Source organism: Brienomyrus brachyistius, chromosome 6 (assembly GCF_023856365.1).
Source record: "Brienomyrus brachyistius isolate T26 chromosome 6, BBRACH_0.4, whole genome shotgun sequence".
In the NCBI taxonomy this organism is placed as follows: Eukaryota; Metazoa; Chordata; class Actinopteri; order Osteoglossiformes; family Mormyridae; genus Brienomyrus; species Brienomyrus brachyistius.
The window spans coordinates 22,492,569-22,515,227 of record NC_064538.1 but is presented as its reverse complement, the minus strand read 5'-3'; the positions used below and the strand labels follow the sequence as shown (position 1 = coordinate 22,515,227).

At 40.9% G+C, this 22,659-nt stretch overlaps 1 protein-coding gene across 1 annotated transcript in view; it reads right to left on the bottom strand.

The window, feature by feature from the left end:
- Positions 1-2,765: 2,765 nt before the first annotated feature.
- The window catches only part of LOC125745104 (inactive dipeptidyl peptidase 10), a 41,158-nt gene continuing 21,264 nt past the window's right edge, over positions 2,766-22,659 (bottom strand). The window contains exons 8-25 of the mRNA XM_049017602.1: positions 21,942-22,062; positions 21,588-21,742; positions 21,361-21,458; positions 20,517-20,640; positions 20,278-20,319; positions 19,814-19,918; positions 19,234-19,325; positions 18,984-19,031; positions 16,762-16,880; positions 15,439-15,486; positions 14,293-14,391; positions 11,396-11,462; positions 10,224-10,418; positions 8,259-8,313; positions 8,068-8,167; positions 7,898-7,956; positions 7,090-7,162; positions 2,766-6,519 (exon numbers count right to left, since the gene is read on the bottom strand). Coding sequence (XP_048873559.1) covers positions 6,302-6,519; positions 7,090-7,162; positions 7,898-7,956; positions 8,068-8,167; positions 8,259-8,313; positions 10,224-10,418; positions 11,396-11,462; positions 14,293-14,391; positions 15,439-15,486; positions 16,762-16,880; positions 18,984-19,031; positions 19,234-19,325; positions 19,814-19,918; positions 20,278-20,319; positions 20,517-20,640; positions 21,361-21,458; positions 21,588-21,742; positions 21,942-22,062 — 1,818 coding nt within the window. The 3' untranslated portion in view covers positions 2,766-6,301. The remainder of the gene's footprint in view (positions 6,520-7,089; positions 7,163-7,897; positions 7,957-8,067; positions 8,168-8,258; positions 8,314-10,223; positions 10,419-11,395; positions 11,463-14,292; positions 14,392-15,438; positions 15,487-16,761; positions 16,881-18,983; positions 19,032-19,233; positions 19,326-19,813; positions 19,919-20,277; positions 20,320-20,516; positions 20,641-21,360; positions 21,459-21,587; positions 21,743-21,941; positions 22,063-22,659) is intronic.

The following is a 22,659-nucleotide window of genomic DNA, read 5'->3' as shown; positions in this document are numbered from 1 at the left end:
AAATCACAATGAGGAAGTTGAATGGATTCACAAATTCATATACATAGTGTAACAGTAAAGCTTAATGTTTCGATATGAATTACTTAGCATGTTCTCGTTAACAGTATACACTGAATACCCCCCTCCCCCCAATCTCAGAACTCAGTGTAAACGGGAAATAAGATAAGGGATCAAAATTAGAGGAGTGGAGCAAGGCAGGGCCCAGGCAACACGAAGGTATGATGTCATTGACTGGACAAGAGGCAGCTGGGAGTGATCCTAACTCTGAGGGTTAGGAGTGAGAGGTAAGAAACGAGTAACAGGCGTGGCTTGTTAGGGTACACCACTTACTAGTGTATATATAGAAGGTCAATATATACATCTACCATCTACAAAGCGAGTCTAATTTTTGTTGGATGAAATCACCCAACCCAGGAATGTCATTTTAATTTTCCTTTCCTTCCAATTCAAACTCCAAGTCAACATCTTAGTGTGGTCAGTTCAATTCAAATTTAAATTCATGAATTGACTGGGACAAAAAAAGTCAGTCAAGGTCAGGTTGGGGAGCATGCACCGATGCAGTGCGTTGCTGCACCCACCACATGGAGAAACTCCTCGGGATCCCAGTTGGCCACACCTTCCCCCACAGGCAGACACATGGTCTAGTCTCACCCTTCAGAAATGGCCATTCACCTGCTGCAGCCAGGTGTTACTCAGCTGGTCCAGGCCGAGGGGAAATGCGCCACATACTGTAGCTGTAGTGCTGTAACTGACATTCCCTCTCAATGCAGGTAATGTCTCATTCAGAACTCCACTAGCAATGTGGAGTGTCATCCTCTGAAGATACTGGCATTGAAGGAGTCCAGTCTTAAATGGTAAATGGACTACATTTATATAGCGCTTTTCTACTCCTACAAGTACTCAAAGTGCTTTACAACTCGCATTCACCCATTCATATACGAGTGATGGAAGCTGCTATGCAAGGCACCAACCTGCTCACCAAGGGGCAATTTGGGGTTCATTGTCTTGCTCAAGGACACTTCCACGGGATCAGGAGGAAGTAGGGCTCGAACCTGCAACTCTCCATTTGCTGAACGATGGCACTACCTCTTGCGCCACCATCTTGCCCAACATCTCAGCTCAGCTCACTGGATAGCATCCATGTCTCTCAAACATACAGCAAAACAGGGAGTAGCTGGACTCCAAGTATTTAAAGATATCTGGAGCTGCAACGGCACAGTAGCATTCAGGGGAAAATGTTCTCAGTGTGTGTGCTATGCTGCACAAAAGTTACTGCAATCTTATTAAAATATATTTTTGACCACCTCAAGAAGTTGTTTTCAGGCTTCGAGAAGTTGCTTCCTATTGCTACTTACATTGTTGTCTTTTACAAGGAAGCAAGATAGGTTCAAAATATTATATACTTTCCGTCATGGTCCCGGGAGGTTCTGGCATGCGGATGTGGCATAGTGCAGGCAGGAACATAATGTGGACGACCCACTGGCGGCTCACAGGAACACAGGGGTTTATTAAACTGAACACACTAAGAACGCTGCAAAATAAATGGACCTCAAGGGGGCAACTGAAAAAGGGGAAAAACAGACTAATTATAAAAGGTCATGGCAACAAGGGGCGGGTGGGCAACAAATAACAAAATGCAGGGTAACCTCTAAGCCATGAGAGACCTTATGAGCCATACAAGAAATACTACACTGACAAACATCTACAACTCCACACAGAACAGGACCAGGAACTTAAATACAAAAGGTTAACGCGGATAATACAAGAAAGGTTCGAACAATTAACCAATCGGGGAGGGTGCAGGACCATGAGCAATCAGGGTGGAATACACAAAAACTGGCACAAAAGATCAACAGGAAACAAGTGAAACTAATAATCAACTCGAACTAGGGAATCAAACAGGGAACTTAGGCTCGGTTTCCCTGTTAAGAAACTAATGCAGGGGAATAATGGATTGTTTTTACCTATAACGGTCACAAAAGTAGCAACCAGAACCAAATACAAATCAAAACAGGTACTAGAAAACTGATACAAATGAAACACAAGGGAACAAAAAGAATCTATAAAAATACAAAAACAGAGGAGGTGGGATTCAAACACAAGATTGAGGGGTTGATAGCCACATGCTATGCTCATAGAGCCATGCAGCTGATCAGGCACAGGGGAAAACACAAAGCCTGACAACAAGGAGAACAAGAAGCCAGCGACACCTGCTGGCCAAACAGGGAAGAGACACAAGACTGGGACAAACAAGGGCTGACCCTAACATTTTCAACAAATAAGTTAATTTATTTCGATCATTTTGGCCTCTCATGTTTTTATCTAATTTCTAATTAGTTATATTTTTTTACATTTCCTTATTTCTGATGTGACAGTCATAGCATTTCACCATTAATATGTGGGATCTCTGAGCCAACAGGGTACTTCCTTAAGTTCATTAATTCTGGAATAATGAAGGCTTTTGGGAAACATTTGTGAACCTCATTCTTTCCCTACATACCCACTCCTTTGCTACTTTGACAGTAATTGACCACCTTAAGATCTGGAACTGATCAAATTTTGTGACCGACCACGCAAACTGAAGCAATGCTGCACGGTGTCAGTAAGGCGAAGGGCCTTCATTATCATTTCTCCAAAACACTGTGTGGATGAAGCACCTGATTTCATTTTATGACAAATCACAGGAAGCAAAGGAAGGAAAGATTCAGCAGCAAAAGACACTTCATCTTGGAAACACAATATCTTTAAGTATTTGATGGGCTTTTTTTATTTTGTTTGTTACAATCTAGGACAACTGCACCAAAGCTGAAGCAGGATCCCTAAGTGGTAGGTCTGACAGGACAGACACAGATATGGCGAATCTGGTAACACCGAGATTAGTAACCCAAAGGTGTGCTTTTAATTAAGACTTTTTGGAGAGGTGGGGAGAGTATATAGGGGGGCTAGAGATTGTTTTGGTTGGGGGGTGTGAGAGGAGTAGGGATTACATGGGGAGAGGGAGTAATGGGGCCATCCAGGCAATACAATGTCATTCCTATAACTAGTTTTCAAATGCATGTGCTATTATAAGCAACAAAAAATCTTTAACAGTATATACTATTACAGACACAATATTTTGATTTTGACAGTCTGATTAATACTTAAGTTACAATAACACCCAAATTTGACAATTTTAAGGCTTCCAAGTAAAAATACCTCTAATAGTCTCATTATATCAAGGAGGTACATAATGAATACATATAGCTAAATGATCCCATAGCATGAAAATGGTACAAAGGTTTGTTTCTCCACTCTTCTTAAAGTTTTGATATTACTGCTTTGGGAATTGCAGAAAACATCAAAATACTTGTATAAACCAAAAGCTATTCTTTATTGAAATAAAACAATTCTGTTCACACATTTCTTTAAAGAGAAAAAAAGTACAGGAAAACAAGAGATACAGGCATTCCATTTACATAAAGTGCATGCACGTCAGCATGTTCCTGTAGCTCGGGTGGAGATTAGACTAGCAGTGCTACATTGCTGTGAGATGAAGGTAGGGCTTTGGGTACAATCTAGGCTGGTGATCTCTGTCCTTTTCCCGGAGGATCTCTGCCTGTTTTGGTCTAAATACTACTCCTCATTACTTAAGTGTTTCTGGAGAGATTCTTAGACTGTTGATATTAATCTGGTAGGTTTCTGTGAGCTCACTGTTATTATAAACACAAGTAGAGTGCATTTTAACAGAACAAAGCTAGATCTTCTTGATCACAACACTGCAATTCTAATTGTTACCTTTTTGTTTCTTCTTGAAACTTAAATATGTGGCCGCAATTGACAGGTGCCTGATTATACTGAAACAGACAATGAAGGGTAAGTCAGAGCAGCTCCGTAACATTCTGAAACACGTCACATTGTTATTGCTTTAATCTTGTTAACTTTTGTCACTTTTTTTTCCACAAAAATAGTATTTCAATACGAATACAAGGACCATGGTTGTTGGATCTTGACCAAAAACTGCACCCAATGAAAAAAGGAGCTAAAATGGTACAGAAAGATAATCATTTACTAAATAGAAACAAAGAAAGGTGCAATTACAGGTGATTTTATGAGGTCCTTACTAGGCAGTTCTGCTTTATTGCTTTATTTCTCTTTTAAGGGATCATACATTGTACTTATTTTCTAGATTTGGCTATGTGAAATTAAAATAAGGTTGGACATTGTTGTATTAAATATGTATCACTTTGCATTCCACTAAAACGGATAGGGGAGAATTCCATCTACCAGCCACCAGACCCATTTTCTGGACAGTGACATCGATCCACAATATTGGGATAATGCAATCTGTTGGATGTACAATTCAGATGTATTATCACCACCAAAATGTTAAATGATCCGGCTCAGTGGCCCTGAGGGATGTGCTGTTCTGCTTACCATAAGTACAGTGATCCCCCTTTATCTACGGGTGATACATTCCAAGACCTTCTGCAGGTGGCCAAAACCGTGAATAGTGGCAAACCATCCGTGGACCCCATATATAACATATGTTAAGGTTAATAGATAAATTACACACAGTAAGACTCTCTGCTGGCCCCTGGAGGATGGGCTCCCCCTTTGAGTCCAGTTCCTCCCAAGGTTTCTTCCTACTAAGGAGTTTTTTTTCTTGTTCACTGGGGGCTTTGGGCAGGGGTAATGAAAAGGGCTTTGAGACAATAATGTTGTGGAAATGTGCTATACCAATAAAATTTAAATGAACTGGACATTGCAAACATCAAATACAATAATAAAGTACTGTACTCTCCAATGAAAGGGATTCTGATGTAGCCTAATTCTCAAGAGGCAACAGAGTACTGAATACATGTTTTAAGGGATGACAGAGCAATGAAAATCATGCTTTTTGCATTTTTTTTAATAGCACACACTGAACATGCCAACGAATGTGATCAGTGAGAACATTGGATGCCGAATGGATGAAAGTTCTGCAGGGAAACGTATGCATTGGGTCCTGGGAGGTGAGCTTTCCAATTCTGAAACTGCAGACACAGAGGTCCCACTGTATACTCCTTATTCCATGCACAGGCATATTTAGCTATCTCTTGATGAACTGGACATTTAAATATAAGTATTAAGAATGCTGGAACTGCTTGGTCAGAAACACACACCAAGCCCTCCTGGGAAGACATCACCCCCCCCCCCCTTACCCCTTATACATGCACCATTCCTCAGTCCTACCTTTTTCTCATTCATTTTGGACAGTAACCCTGTATGGTGATGCATTGTTCTTTTTGAGATCACTGGCATTGTGTTGGCACATCTACCTCAATTCAGCCTCCAGAAATATTCATGTCTCATGTAACACCCACTTCCTTTTTCTTTTGTTTTTCACTCTGTAGATTTGTATAATATGCCTTTTTATATTAATTAATGTAAGTTAATTATCAGCATTTGGGCCACATGTCTGATTTTGAAACAAGCTCCCTTGATAGTTTTCTTAAGTTGAAAATAGTTATAAAAATTAACAAATGTTTTCCTCATTTTGCTGCTACTCTAATAAAAATACAAGCCGTAGGTTTATAAATTTCCATTGTCACCTTCTGTGCTGGTTTGGTGCTTTAGGTGAGGAGGAATGATTTCATTGTTGTGCCATGACCAACATTCACCACACCACCTCTTAGACCATCTCCATGATTTCAGTATATCTCTTTTAGCAAGATGGATTAAGAACTCATTGGAATGTTAGTCGCAGTCACACATACATTTGCAAACAGGAACAAAACTTTGCTGTTGTCTGACACACTTTGCCTCAAAGGCAAGACACCCAAATACCCAGAATCACCTGTTTCTATACATCTGCAAGCCAGGGATTAACATTACTGCAGTTCGTTCTGAAAAGTCCCTTATGTGAAAGGGTCAGAGGTGTTTTTTTTTTTGACAATTATCTTAGATTTTTAAAAATTACATATTCCCTGTGTCCAGCTGTACATGCAGTGCCCGGGGATCTTTCTTTTAATGGTGTTAAGCTTCGAGTTCAAATACCTTGGCAACACAAGGGAAATGAACAAGGTGGGAAGATGGGACAGTCTTGAAGAGGCCCCTTGCGACTATGTCCTGATGCGTGGCCAAATCCTACATGGCAAAAACCTGAAGGGTATTTTTATAGCCTGGGTTATTGTAAGAGCAACCTCACACCCAGACATAGACAGGGAGATGTCAGAGAACATGTAACTGGAGAGAGTGCTCATGTCACCCTTTCCATGAACTGGTGGGGGGAGTCTCAATGTCCACTCTTTGCTGTATCCCCACTTCCAGGCAGCAGGGATGGTCAGTAATCATCCTCTTGGTTTGCTGTTGACTCTCGGCGAGGGGGTGCCTGGATGAGACAGGCTTGGAGGAAGTGGCCCAGGGTGCGGTGAAAGTGCTGCTGGCTCCTCTCTGCCCTGAGGCTGTGGCCCTCGTCTGGGTACAGCTGAAGGGTGTAGTTGGCCTCCACCTTGACCAGGCGGCTCAGCAGTTCTGCGCTGTGTTGGAAGTGCACCCGTGCTAATGGGCCAGAGGAGGGTAGGTCAGGTGAGAAACTGGGGGATCCACTCTAGGTATCTAATTGCAACCATGCAGCAATAATGTCTACAACAGTGTTTCTCAATCAGGTCCTCAGGGACCCCCGGTTAACTTGCGTTTTTTTTTCTCGCTACCGGGAGCTGTAGGGTGCAAAAATGTGGATCGTCTGGGGGTCGATCCTGAGGATCGGTTTGAGAAACAGCTGTCTACAGAGAAATATCCATTTATTAAAATATTTAATATAGGACTTTTTATTTAAAGAACAGAAATCATGCAAAACAAATGATGAACTCAAGAATATAAGCTAGTAGCTTTAGTCATAATATTTGTGGATGAATAGTTCCAAATGTCGTGTTTTTAATTATTCGATATTTTTTTACACTGAAATGCAGGAAACTTAGGAATTAATCATGAGCTAGAATTCAGAGGACAAATTCTTAGGATACATTTGTCAACTGTTACTGTATTTGTATAAAACAACTTGACTGATATGAAGAAAGAGGTGTTGTCATATAAAGACATCAAAGCATTTTATTTGAGCAGTGGTCACACCATCTGAGGTTCCATGGAGAATAAGGAAGTTCTCATGTTTAAGTCTCTCAGCATCCTCCAAGACAGATGCGGCCTGAAGAGAAGACGACACAAAGGAAAAACGAACGCCACCTGTCAGGGTTGCTACACATCAGCGTTTACCATCTGTCTTTGTGTTAACAATATTGTGTATGTTAGTCACCTGACCTCATGGATGAGGTCAAACAAGAAATTTACCATAATATTCTGTCCATTTTCTTTAATGTTAGTATGCCACCCCCCCAGAGATTCATTTTTGCCATTGTCTGCCTTGTATAATTCTTGTGTGTTCAGGGTCATAAGGGGTACAGAGTTTATCCCAGAGGCCACAGGCTCAAGGCGAGGAACAGCCCAGGATGAGGCACCAACCCATCGCAGGGCACACTCAACCATTCAGTAACCCACTCATGCATACAGGCATTTTGGCAACCCTAATTAGTCTCAGCATGTTTTAGGACTGATGTAACTGGAGAAAACCCCCATGATAACACAGGGAGAACATGCAAACTCCACACACATGGAACCCCAGCAGAGACTTGAACCCGGGTCCCAGAGGTGTGAGGCAACAGTGCTAACCACCATGCTGCCCCTATACCAAAATACCTTTCATTGAATTGAAATAGTAATGCGATTAAAGTATTGTACAATTTCGGTGCTGATGAAAACATCACAGCAGTTAGGCAAAATTATTGAGCTCCAGCTAAAAGGCAAAAGAACCTTCCAAAAGAGTTTGGACTGGCTTAAGTACCAAGAGCTTGTGAGACCAAAGTCAAGGTTCACTGGTTCTCACCACGTAAGCACTCTCATCCTTAGAAGGGAGTCCAAAGTACCTCTCGGAGAAGGCAGCACCTGCATACAGAAGGCTTGATCAGATGGTTCTTGCATGTTCAAGTGCAGCTGAGCTACAAATGCAGTGAGTGACTAGACCCTTTTGAGAAAACAGTTGACTGAAGGGCCTACTGTAGAATCTGAAGTCCGTAATGGGGGCCATCACAGCGGCACACTTGAAGAGCTGGTCTGTTGCAGCTAACATCTTGAGGGTCATATAGCCGCCAAAAGCCTGTAGTGGGGGGCAGAGTCAGATGAGACCATCTGCAACATTAGCTACAGTGAATACAGCATTGCTTTAAGATATTACTGTCACAAAGTACCTTCCCATAAAGGGCCATCCGTCTGTTATCAATGAAAGGCATTTGCATCAGCCATCTACAAAAGAGAGGAGAAATATCTGTTACAACAATCAAGTGAACTGTTCCTAAACTGCAATGACAATAGCAATAAATATTAATTAGCTATGCCTTTTGTTTGAAGTTTCTATGTACAATAAGTTACCCAGCATTTAAGTATTCAGTGTATTCAAGTAACCGGCACAATCAAAAAATCAATATAACAATTTAATAAGCAGTAACACTATTCTCTTCATGTAAAATTAACTAAAAATAACAAAAAAAGCATTAAACGATACTTATGTCCGTTCCTGTGCATGATTACGGAGCAGCACTTGTCTTTCTGATAGTTCTCATGTATTGTAATATCTGATTTAAAATACCAGTACAATAATCAATAGTGTGTGTGTGTAAAAGGATCAAAGTATGTGTAAGAAATGTGTGAACGATTCAGTGTTTTTCAAGAGTAACATTTAGCTATCTAGTAGTGCCTCTGTCTTGACATTGTCTAATGCAAAAAACTATAGGCTGTCCTTGTAAAGTCCGTTAAACTGTCCTGAAACTGATCATTTAGTTTGAGCCCCACAATTATTTGAATTTAATGAAAAGTTAACTGAAGTGAGAAGGGACAGTGTGGGACGTAGAGGCTATTTGGTGCTGAGATGGAATGCTATCTTATGGACATTATTGGCCAGAGTAAATGTTGGTGTCTGGGAGAAAAAATCCTTCACAGGATATTGGCCTGATTTTATTGGGCCGGCATTTGCACTGACATATGGAGGTGATGTATGAGATGCAGTGAATGCCAGTTGCTCAATATTTAGGCTTCCAAATGCTAAAGCGCGCACTTCCAGTGATGGAGGTCCATCTGGAAAAAATAGGGATGTATATTCAGGGATGTACTCCAGCCTCAGACTGTAAAGCACAAGGACATCACGTTGTAGAGTCTACAAATAAGTAATGCAATGTGATCCCTGGAATCAGTGTATCCACGTTGTATCTTGGATAAGATTTTTACTAACCCACTTTGTTTTTCGTACGCTGGGTCATTGTATTGATTGTATTGAACTTGATGTATTGATTTGAAAACAATCTGAGGTAGTTTATTACCCACAAACTGATGACTTAGTCAAAAGTTTTATTAAAACTCTAAAACACATAATTCACTGGTTTGTGTGCACAGAAAATTTGGACAAGTTAATCAATTCTATTTTCTGTTAGGCAGCTTTTCAATGCTGCTTGCATGATTACAGTGGCGTCTTAGATATTACACACTGGAAGGAGGTTTTGCCCACTAACGGACAGAATGATAGTAACTACCATTTCCCATAACCTCCATCCATTTGCGGATTGGCTAATTTCATTTCCACCTTTTTGTGCCCTGACCTGTCCCATCAGATTCTGACTTTATCAGATGAATGCTACCAAACACCGACATGCACTGATAAATTGCATTACAACCTTTTATTTTTTTTTTCCTTGTGGTCCACGGGCCAAATAGGGGCCAAACCTATGATTTCTTTTCCCAGGAGGAGGAACGGAGATCAGAATCTTTCTGGGTTCAGTCAGACGTTCTACGTCTCAGGAGGGAGATTCAGGTGTTCGGGCTTGTTAGTGTTGATTCACTTGTCCCTCGTTCATATTCCATGCTACAAATATTGAACCAGCTCTAAAACCACGGGAGATTATGTTGCTCCCCAGTACACTTGGTTTCCCCAGTAGTGTTTTACTCCTGTCATCGCCTACAACCTACAAACTCTGCCAAGGGAACCTTTGTCCTTCATAAACCTGTCACTCCATGTCCCATTCCTGTATCAAATGCTTTTGTTTTAAAGAGATTCTCACTCATTGTTTGACTCTCTCCCATTAATGGCATATTAGTTCTGGCAAAACCTGTGTGAACAGAAACTGTGCATTAGGGTGACAACAGAAAGTTTCTATAAAACTTACTCCACTACACCAAGCTGGTCTTTCACCATCAATGAGCTTAATTTTCGGGCATCATGGGTAGTTGACTTCTGACCTCGCGTAGCACCGCTCCTGTTGTCAATCCAAGCCACCACCACTCCATGTGTGCTGGACAGAACCTGAGGCCAGCCTAGGGAGAACTCCTCAGTCACCGTGTAGCTTCCTGGTGTCCCATCACTGTCACAAAGAAGAGAGGTGCGTATCTGTAATAGTGTATTTAAAAAGCCCAGCAATACTCAGCTCGGCCTCCAAAATAAGTGCCGGACACTCATAACCCCCACAAAGCGCTGTGTCTGACGTGTCTGAATAACAAAACCTAAGCAATGCTTATTTGTATGCTGTAAAAATATTAAATTTAAATTAGACTGCATAATAATAATGAATTAAATCCTGTGTGGTCACATACCTGTAGCGATACACATCACTTTAGCCATAATTTTTTTCTAATTTTGGTCTGAATTTCCGTGCAAAAATGTCTTAAAGAGGCTGTTTCTGCCTTTTTCCAGTCATACGCACGCAGATGTCGTCTCAAATGACTTAAGACGGTCTTGGTCTTATCAGCTACTTTCTGTTCGGTGTTGGGTTACATTACTACTAAAAAACCAAAACGTTCCCAAACTACAGATTTTAAGAGACATGGGAGGGTCTGAGCTCTCCAGCACTAGCAGTAACCAACTGACAGCAGCAATTAGTTTTTCATGTTGATCACCTATAATTTAGGTTCCACCCATGTCAAGAAATCTAATTTATTTCTTTGTGTTACAAATCAAAACTGCAGCCCTTATCTTTTAAATATAAATCTGAAATGTTCTTCAGCAAAAAAATGTCAAATCGCAATACACATCGAATCGGAAAATAGCAATATAATGATTCTAATGTGTTCACATTTTATTCACATATTCTGGAAATCGTCTCACAGCCCCTCTGGGGTTACGAACACCACTTTGGGATGGATTTAGACAAGGTAAAGTGTCATTGTTGGCAGTATTACCACACTCTTCAGGATTCGGATTGTTGTGTGAGCAACAACATACCAGGCAGATGTCATTCAAGACAAGGCTGCCCTACATTTACTTGATGAACAGTTCTGATTAGCTCAGACCTTCTTTATGTGTTGGGACAGAAAGTTTAGCAGTGATTGGCTGGGGCCTTACACTATGATGAGAAGTGGGTGCATGTTCTCCTCATGGGTCTGAGGCAAAGACAGCTTCAGGTGGAGATCTGAAACCGAGTCACAGCAGGCAGGGTCATTATCTAATCACAATACAGTACCATAACATTTTTTCTGTTTTGCATTAGGTGCTGATAGCTTAGCACATTGAGCAGATGAAAGCGTAAAAGCCTAATGTTCTTCAGATTCAACCCATCATTTCTGTCACACACCATTCATTCAGTCGCACCTACAGGCAATCTGGTAACTCCAATCGGCCTCTGCATGTTTTTGCACTATGGGGGGGAACCAGAGAACCCATAGAAAACCCCACAATGACACGGAGAAAACATGCAAATTCCACACATATGGAGCCAGGGTGGAGACTCGAGCCCACTGCACCACCCCTTCCAGAAATGTCACTTTCTTTTTGTTACGAAAATAAGATGTCTTACTCTTTTTGACAGTCTATGCTTTTGTCATTATTTCTTTCACAAATCACAATGATTATCCATTGAAATGCAACAATTTTCTACCCACAATCGCACAATTAATAGCTCTGGAAATGAAAATGAGGCCCAGGTCAGCCATCTCAATTTATTTATTACATCTAACCTGGGCCAGTTTTCACCTTATAGCATGATTAGGACTTTAGGTGGGACAGTCATTAAATAAAGAAATGGTAACGTTAGGCACTCTAGGCCTACAGTATTATCTACTAACCTACTTGACTCCATCTAACAAATCCATCCATCTCTTAAACAGATTATCCAGAGCAGAGTCATCACTTAAATCATACAAGGCAGTAGAACACTTTGGTTGGAATTCCAGTCCACCACAGGTCACACATACAGTAACAATCGAAAGACTGGACACTCCAAGTCGCCTACAAAAGACTGTGATGGTGTCGCATCACGTGACCTGCCGACCTGACCTAAACACAGTAGAGATGGTCTTGGAGGTGTTTGATCAGAGAGTGACCAAAAAGCAGCTCATGAGGGCTCAGCTTTTTCGGGGCAGCTGGAAAAGCATCCGTGAGACAAACCTTTCTACGGGCAAGTGTGTCCAAACTTTTGACTGGTACTGTATATGCACTCAGACATACAATCACACACTATTTACATTAATCTGTTTGTGGACTGTAGGGGATAAACTGGAGTACATGGAGGAAACATGGAAAGGACCTGATAATTAGACACCCCCGCGTGCAAAAAAACAGTTCCTTAGCAAAAAACATTCCTCAGCAGAAATGTGTTGACAAACAATGAAATGAGAATAAAGATGCTTTATTTTAATAAATAGGCTTATGCGTCTGTATTGCAGTTGGAAAATTTGCAGAACGTCAAAGGAAAGAGACTGTAAGAGTGTGTTGAGCATTTTTAAATGACAAAAGCCAGGAATATGCTCCCCTTAAAGCCTTTCTTGCCTGTATTTTGCTATTTCGGTCACCAGGTGGCACATTGAACTTGCCATTGAAAGCTGAAATATTGAATGGCACGATGCCTCTGAATGCAATGCAGTGTGTGTGTGTGTGTGTGTGTGTGTGTGTGTGTGTGTGTGTGTGTGTGTGTGTGTGTGTGTGTGTGTGTGTGTGTGCCTGCCCTGAGATGGATTGGCCTTTTGCCCTGTGTTCTCTGGGATAGGCTCCAAATCCCCCGCAACCACGACCATAATAAATGGTTAGAAGATGCATACATGGATAAGTCCTCGGACTGTCCCTGCTGTCGTACCAATTATGGTAAGTAAACCCTTTTATTCAGTAATACGAAAAGCTAATAAAGGGTACCAGTCAAAAGTTTGGCTTACCCGTGTATGTGTGTGTGTGTGTGTGTGTGTGTGTGTGTGTGTGTGTGTGTGTGCGCATATATATTAGTAAACCTATTGTGGGTTACTGATTATGAAAAACAACAGTAGGCTAAATATCACAGTGATCTCTAACATTGTGTCACACAGACAGAGGGGGGATGTCAAATTAATATTCAATAGTGATGTGAGATACTTTACCAATGGATTTTCAATCATTGAGGAGAAATTGTGCCTGTGTGTTATTTTAGTGTTGCTGTAATTACAGTAACACGTTACTTTGTAGCCCATTAGTACCAGCACTAGTGGGATGGAACTCAGAAGGTTCACAATTCACAACCCATGGTCAGCAGAGTGTTACCACTGGGCACTTGAGCAAGGCCCTTAATCCCAATTGCTCTAGGGATTGGCTGACCTCACAGTCAGTGACTCACCTACGCCAGTTTCATGAGGTGGCCTGGGATGCTTTTCCAGCTGTCCTGTAGGAGGTCCCTCATATATGCTGAGAACTCGCTGGGCTGCTTTTCCATCACACTCTGGTCAAATTCCTCTAAAACCATTTCTACTGTCTTTAGGTCAGGTGGCCATGTCATGTGATGTGACATCACTCTCCTTTATAGGCAACTTGCCATGTCTGAACTTTTGACTGGTACGATATAAAACAAAAGAAGTAAATCTCTCCGGAAATAAGCTTTCACAAAGCATACGATATAATGGTCACTAAATTCACACTCTGTACAGAGACGCCTACCCTGAACGCAGACTCTGTTTAACGGTTACAGCATCTGGCTGCAAACTCTTCTGCCCTGCCATATACAATTTACAGAAAAATAGAACACGGCAACACTGGTGCGGTAGGCAGACAGCCCACTGCGAAGGTATATCAAGTTCCATTCGGGCAAAACAAATAGTGTCAACTGTTGTTACCAAGTATACAATGAAGAGCTTATCTAAAGACCACATTGTTTCAAACTGACAGAAGCAGGATGAGAGGAAAAGCATCCACTTCTCACAGTATCCAACCAGGTGCCAAACTTAAGCCATGCTAATGTGGTTCAGCTTCCTGCTGAAGCTTGGAACTGGAGTGCTAACTCATACCGTAGTTCTCGCCCGACAGAATCCGGAACTGCGTCTCCGGGAACCACTTTCCTTCCATGGCCTGAGACATGGGCTTGTTGTCCTCCAGCACAATGTACCCTGAGACACAACACGTTAATTCTAATATCACTGATGCATTGTAGTTCCATGTACAAATATTTCTGCTAAACACTACAGATTCATTGCAGTAAAACACTAGGATTATGCAAAACTAGCATGATAAAAATGAGGACTTGCGGAAAAAATAAGGCTAGCGGACCACATTCAAAACACTGTACAGGATCCAGTTTCTCACTGAGGGTTAAAGCTTTTCATTTATGTTTAGTACCTGAAATTTCACCAGTACGCTCTTTAGACTGTTATTTGTAATATCGTTCACTCATATTTAGAACAACGGAGTATATTTTGCGATAAACAGCACTTCCAAAAGTAGTCTAAATGAACTTAGTATCCTCTGCTGATCTCTGTGTTACTTTGTATTGCAAAACAAACATGTTGGGAACAGAATCGCATATGAGCCCATTCAAAACTTGAAAACTCTCATTCACTCTATTGAGCAACATCAGTGCCAGGCCAATAACTCCAAAAACTACACAGATACGCCAGGTCAATGTCTAACCCTAAGCTTTTACTCTTGCCTGTATACATGCATCTATCACAGCAGAGCAAAATCAGATATGTGAAAGGAATTCCCATGTATGCAGCTAATATTATACATAAGTAAACTTTCACGTTTTAGTAATATTAATCTGCTTCCCCTTTTTACTTATTGTGAGCAAATTCAATTTTTATAAACACGTCTTATGAAAAATAGACTGTATCCAGAGATGACAGATTCATTCTACTGTTTCATTTAATGTAATCAGATATTACAGGTGCCCTCTAGTGTAGATATTGCATGACAGAATTGAATAAAGCTTCTATACCAGACTAAAACATCCTAGTAATTTGCACACTGAATCTGTGCCTCTGAACCTTCTTTCTCAGATCAAATTAATCTCATCATAGAACCTATAAGTTTTCAGAATGTGTCAATTGCTTGGATAAAAGTACTGCTCTTTAGTGGTTACTGGAGAAACTACACTTAACTTCAATATTGTACTATTTGCGTTGTCCATCAATGCTCTGTAGCTTTAAGTAACTCACTGTGAGGCTCTTTTGTGCTGTGAACAGTCACCTTGGGGATTCCAGGCCCTGGAAATAGAACAAATAATTCCACAGTGACACCTCAATAAATGGTGACTATACCTATAGATACTCTATATAGACAAAGGTGTTGGGACACCTGGGCATTATTACACCTACAGGAATATGTAGTCCATCACTACTGTAGCTATAACAGCTGCCACTCTTCTGTGACGACTTTTTCCACAAGATGTTGGAGTGTGTCTGTCTGTGGGAATTTTTGGTCATTCATCCAGAAGAGCATTTGTGAGGTTAAGCACTGTTAGATGTGAAGACCTGGCTCACAATCTCCGTTCTAGTTCATCCAAAAGGTGTTAGATGGGGTTGAGGTCAGGGCTTTGTGTGGGCCAGTCAAATTCTTTCACAGCAAACTCACCCAACTATGTCTTTATGAACCTTGCTTTGTGCACTGGGGCACGGTCATGCTGGACCAGAAAAGGACCTTCCCTGAACTGTTCCCACAACATTGGAAGCATAGAATTGTGCAAAATGCCCAACCCCTGAAAAACAACCCCATACTATTATCCCTCCTCCACCAAACTTTACGGTTGGCAAAATGCAGTCAGGAAGATAACGTTCGCCTGGCAACTGCCAAACCCAAACTCATCCATCAGACCTCTAGACAGAGAAGTGTGATTCATCACTCCACAGAACACATTTCGACTGCTCCAGAATCCAGTAGTGGCGGGTTTTACACCACTCCATCCTGTACTTAATGCCAAGCTTGGTGACGTGAAGATGTACCACACACCTCAGCAGTCAGCAATCCCGCTCAACACTGTCTGTCGCTGGCTGAGTTTCTGTTTGTGTACACGCTTCCACTTTGCGATAATACAACTTACTGTTGACCGTGCAATACCTAGCCGGGAAGACTTTTCAAGAACTTATTGCAAAGGTAGCATCTTATGACAGCACCACACTTGAATCCACTGAGCTCTTCAGAATGACCCATTCTTTCACAAATGTTTGTAAACTTGACTGCATGGCTAGGTGCTTGATTTTATACACCTGTGGCCAAGGGCATAACTTTGAATTGAGCATTGGGGGGTTGAGGTCTCCACCCATTTAAGGGGGTCCAAGAGGTTGTATCCCCCCCCCTATAATTTACACCCATGCCATTGGCAATGAGTCTGAATAAAACCTGAATTCAATGATTACGAGGTGCGTCCCAATACTTTTGTCCATATAATGTAGTTAAAATAACTGCATCAATAGAAAGGCATATTTATTGTTTGCGTGTTTATGTAGGGAACAAAAAGAGAGGCAAGAGACCCACAGCCTTACCAAGGCAGTGCAGAGTAAATCTGGTCCGATTAGGGCTGAACTCGGCCTTGAGGAAGCTGCAGTTCTCTATCAGATTACAGGTGAGACACTGTCGCTGCAAGACCCCACTCAGGTCCACACTAAAAGGGGGTGGGAGACACATTTGTACTTGGTTATTATTCAATAAGTGAACTGAACCATCCAGAACAAGAGCAGCATTTGTTTTGTTAGTCAAAGCGGGTTCTTTCTATTGGAAAGAATTTGTTGGCTAAATGATAAAAACATCATTTAACTTGAAGTTGATTCATGTGTTTTATAGACCAAGATCTCCCAGTTTTGCTCTGGAGGGACCTCAGTGCCTGGTAGCTTCATCAGTCTTATTTAATGGTCATGACCATAATCCTGACACTTAATCTACGCCTATTTACTATTCTTAGGTTCTTTTAAGAAGTTATAAGTATGCTCTGACAAAGTAAACTCTTACCCTGGACTACAAAAAACAAAATGACATCCATCCATCCACCCACCCATACCTGTATAGGGTTGCAATGTGAATTATTTTTAGTGCTGTTAATTATTCATTCATTGCAGTAATGACTGCATTCATTCATATTAATGTTATACATACAGTACATTCATGCAGTTTATTAAACCATTAAGAGGGCAAAATTACATTCAAGCTTCTTTTTTTTTTAGGGCCAAATGAATGTTTTTTTTCCAGCTTTATAAAGCTATATCCAGCAGTTAACAGATTTCAATCAGTATCTCAATCATTCCTAATTAATTACAAGCTCTGTCGGAATACGACCAGGAAAATAACATGCATTCCCTGAGGATAAGATTAGATGGCATCTTTACTGGACATCATGAAAAACGACTAAATAAATATGAATTAGAACTTACTACATTAAACAGCTGACCTAAATTTTATGAAGTAATTTTGCATCAAAAATCAGGTTTAAAGGAGTGTTGTATCCTGTTAATGCATATGCTGACACAACCAATACAGTGTAATGAAGACATGCTAAGAGAAACACACCAGCACTTAAGACTGGGCCATTTTAGTAGCAGTATATTGAGTCGTGTCATTTTAACAATGGTCTGAAGTTGCACAGTCACTGCTCTTGCTTGGAAATAGCCTCAGGCAGAGCAAATGAACCAAGTCCCTGTTTTCCTGAGGCAAGCTCAAGAGAAAAAAAGGCTGGGAATGAGCCCCCCATGACATTTACACACACGAGTAAAATAAGTGTAGTTCATCTTGTGACAAAATCAGAACCGGAACACATTCTCCACCGTACATGTTTTAAAAGACCTGTTTCCCATGACTGGCATAAATCTCAGCACCTCATGCTTTTTCGTTACGTTGATATGTTCATTATCACGTTAAAAACCAATCCATGTTTGAACACTGAGCGAGCCTGCATTTCAGGGCATTGTCTTTCCTTGACCAACACTGCATCGCTTCCAACAAACAAATGCCCACCGCTGTCAGACTGTCTCTTTGCCCCCGGCACACAACACTGAAATTAATGAGGGGCATCGTTTTGCACTACCTCGGTGATCCAGCCTGAGCTGCATCTCAATGTTGTTTTTATTCCCCTGCTATATGAACTGGGTAATTAATTAAAAGAACACTAACTTGCGTGAATGGGTTTGTTCAGGCTCATGCTCAAGGCCCCCAAGAGAAAAATATTGCCTAATACTTCCAAATAACAAAAACGTGCAGTGAACAATGGTAGGTCATCAAAACAAAACATACTATAGCTGTCATGTCTCTCAGAAGCTTGCAAACCAGCTAGCTGACACATAAAATATGTCTAGATAAATAAATAAACAATTCCATTCTAGATGAATAAATAAAATCTATTCTATGTCTGGCTATTCCTATATAAATTACTTTTTGGCATCTCTAGTTCTTCAGATCTTTTGAGATGAAAGGTTTCATCATAACATATGAGGTATTTTATTGGAGTTCACAGCTGTATATTACTATGCCAAGTTGAATTGAAAAATACTACGGTACATGGCAATAGGCTAAAAAAAATCAAGGCTGGCATGCAATGCTGTTTTGCATGACGATCTAAATATAACTAGGGGAAAATTCTGCAAAAACTTTAGAATGATGCAAGGTTAAAATTAGCATTGTGAACAGGAAACCCTGAAGCCACCCGAAGATACAGAGCATAACATGACTAATTAGTCAATAATGCCTGAGACTCGTACACTTTCAAAGCAGTGCTCACCTGTACAAGTGCCTGCTCTGTCTTGACATCTCACTACTCAGGAAATATCTACAAGCAGAAAGGAGAAATATTAATTCACTTCTCCACGGGCTGCCATACTTATTCACAAGGGCAGTTAGTCTGTGTTTGTGTGTGTTTGTGAGGGGGGGGAAAAACTGGTTTATGAGTTCAGCATATGCAGACATCTGAAGGGGAGCTGCTGATCTGTAATATGCCAGGGCCAATCCCTGGTACATGGGGAGACTCGTACATTTTGCCGCTCTGTTCATCCAGGGCGCAGAGTGAGGAGACATCCCAGTTTCCCGATGTCAGGAAGCGCGGAGGAGCTGAAGGGACTGGGGGCTAGGATAGAGGGAAACAGAGATAAAGGAATGGACCTGGAGGATTGTACTGAGGAAGCAGGTGGGTCTCTTGGGCGTTTCAACAGGAACAAATTAGCGTTAGTATTCTGAGACAAAGGAATTCACAGTGCATATAAATGTATCCATTGCCATATACAATACAAGTGATGGACGTCATATAGTTTGCTAAGTGGTTTATCCATCTGAGAAGCAATAAACCGTTTCAATTTTCTAAAAGCAATGACTATAAAAGACACTTTGGCATTTCTATTTGACTAGTGGATGGCAATAGATATTGCCATTGAAATGCACTTTAATGTTCAGCTCTAACCGACCAATCAAATACTAGGAAAGATATGGGTCTTCCTTAGCATGAAAGAATTACTGTGAAAACCCAACACAGAATGTTTGAGTAGAATATGGGAAAATGTGCATTGTTAGATCAGACGGAAAGGTGTTTAAAGCCTGTGTAGGTGTCTCCAGGCTGACCTGGGCCTGCAGAGATGCCACATGCCGAAACTCCCCCCGGGCACCTTGCTTGGCAGGAAGAGTTAAGTAGAACGTGGAGGCATCTTTAGAAAACAACGGTACCTCCTGTTGGAAATTCAATAATTTTCAGCAAAAGCAAACAATGGAGTCTATAGATAACATCTATAGTATTTTGTTACCTATCCTTACTTAGCTACTACATATAAAATTTCATTTCATTGTAGCAACTTGTTTTAATGAAGGTTAATGATCTAAAACAATGTATAAAATGTGAGAATGCTGCAAACTGCAAAGGAGTACCAGATGATGCATTTGTGTAAGTTAAATACATGTTTTCCTTACAAAAGATATTTGTTTTTCATCTTCTGAAACAGTTTAAACCCTTCATTGCTCAGAGATTATGACCAAGATTCTTAATTATCAGTAAATACTTAATGAGACTATTTAGCCAAAAGGAACATTACCTGAAGTTGATCTTGCCAAATATCTACTGGCAGTTTGTGCTTCTGAAGAAAGAAAATGACACAGGTAGTACACGGGTGGTAAAAGGTCAGCCCTCCTTAGCTATGTGTGTCTCAGCTCACAGCAACACATCACACACGCCAGCTAGCAGGCTGCTGTGAATACAGGTGAGTTGCTGATGATGCCCCGATTATGAGCAGTATGACTGATTGAAGAACAGTATTGACATTTAACCTCTCACCTCTGAACAAGCCCCTGTGGTGGCCTCGCATACAGAGAGCGCTGACTGATTCTGCGGCCGGTTGACCCACCGTACGGCCAGTTGTGTGCTGCTGATCCAGCTCACCATGGAGATATAGTGACTCCTGCATGAAGAGACACACAGGGGACACTCATTACTGCTCTCTCCCCTGAGGATGCCATTACTGGATTACACAAAACATGTATGTATCAAATCCAAAATGAAAATGTAATATCTAACGCATTCTATGAAACCCTTCATAACGAATTATAATACGTTAATAAAGCAACATCGCTATAAATATTTATAAAAGCACATAACACATTATAGCCATGTTTATTACGCATTATGGCTGCCTTATGAAGCTCTCATCTATAATGCACTATAGATATCTTCCTAATGCATTGTAATGGTTGGTACATGGATTAAGGATGTTTTTATAATGCATTATAAAGGTATCTATAGTGCATTATAGATGAGAGCTTCACTGAGGCTTATGAAGTATTATAATGAGCACTATTGCCTTATGACATCAAAAGAAGATGCTGTATTGCTTTATTAATTCTTATACTGGACATTAATGCATTCACTAAATTATGAAGGTATATATAATGCATTATAGATGAAAGCTGTTACCATTTTTTTATATATTGATATATATTTCAATATATAACAAAACTTTGATATATCAGAATCCATTGCATTGTTAGAGAGGCAGAGAAGCATAGAAGATCAAAGTGTAGAATCAAGCCGGAGAAGTAAACAAATATAGAGAATAGCAAAAGCAGAGAGTGGATGAAGTGGAAAACAGAGAAGGGATGGGGGGTAGAGAGCAGAATGGTACCTGGAACTGAAGGAGTCTGGAGGAACCATCTCCAAGGTGTGGGCTGGACCATACAGGTTGACCACATGGAGACTCACAGCAGGAATGTTGGCACCAGCCTGTTTCATGTATTAATTGGACAAAGAACATCAAAGCAAAATTGGTTTGGGGAAAAAAAATTTAAATGGGGTGGGGGGGGGAGCATTAAAATCTGCATTTGTGATATTAACTAGGGTCCTCTTGCTCACCTTGGGGTAGGCATAGAACAAGGGAGATGGATAGATCTCTCCAAGGAAGTGGGGTATCTCCATGAAAGGTGTGGCTGAGTTATTGATGGTCAGGTACGCCAGCCGGGCTCCATCTTCGGACCACCAGTGAGCCTGGTATGTGAGGAGAACCTCCTCTGTCCACAGGATACAACAGTCATACTTTGTTGCATGGTGCCCCCCGGATAAGATGAAAATTAGAATTAAATGCTCTGCAGAGGTGACTACATAACTTTTGACCTTCTTGCATGGTCATATTGTCACCAGAGTTGATTCTTAGTAAAACATACAGAATAGCAGTCAGTATGCCACATACATTTCAGCAAGTGTCCTCACCCTCATAGACCCAGTCAGTCAGACCATTGACCACCAAGCCTTCCCTGCCTGTATATGTGAGACGCAAGGTGTTGGTGGACACATCAGTCCGGTAGTAGATGTCATTTTCAAAGACATATATCTGGAAGAAACAGCCAGGGTCAGAGCAAAGTCATTAAGGGGGTGAAATCATTTAATCCAAAATACAGTAGGAGAGTAGAAGGTGGTAATTCTGTGATATGTTGAGGTCACCTCATAACACAATCGTTATTGGCTGCCTAGCTGCAAAAATCTGTAAATGTACACTAACATTTCACTGCCATATATTACACTTGATTAAACTATATGAGAATAATGGGTCAAAACTTATGTGGTAGAATTTAGACATAATTCCCAATAGTCACAACCTCTAACAACCAACCCGCATGACAACTATACTGTGTCTCCGCTATATTGTGCGATTGTGACCATGCTTTATGGATTTATTAGTAATTGTGTATTTATAGTTCCTGGATAAACAAATGGAGCATTGTGCTGACACTGCAAAGACCCTTCCCTCAACTGCAAGTGACTTTGGATGAAAGCCTCAGTGAAATGTATAGTCTGTTTAGATTAGCATAGAGTTTTATTTTGATCTAACTCTTTATGATATAGTTTTGGTTTGGATATAGACGTATTATTTTATTTACTCTTGAATGCATTTTTATTGACATGTAAAAAACTGACTGGGCAACCAGGA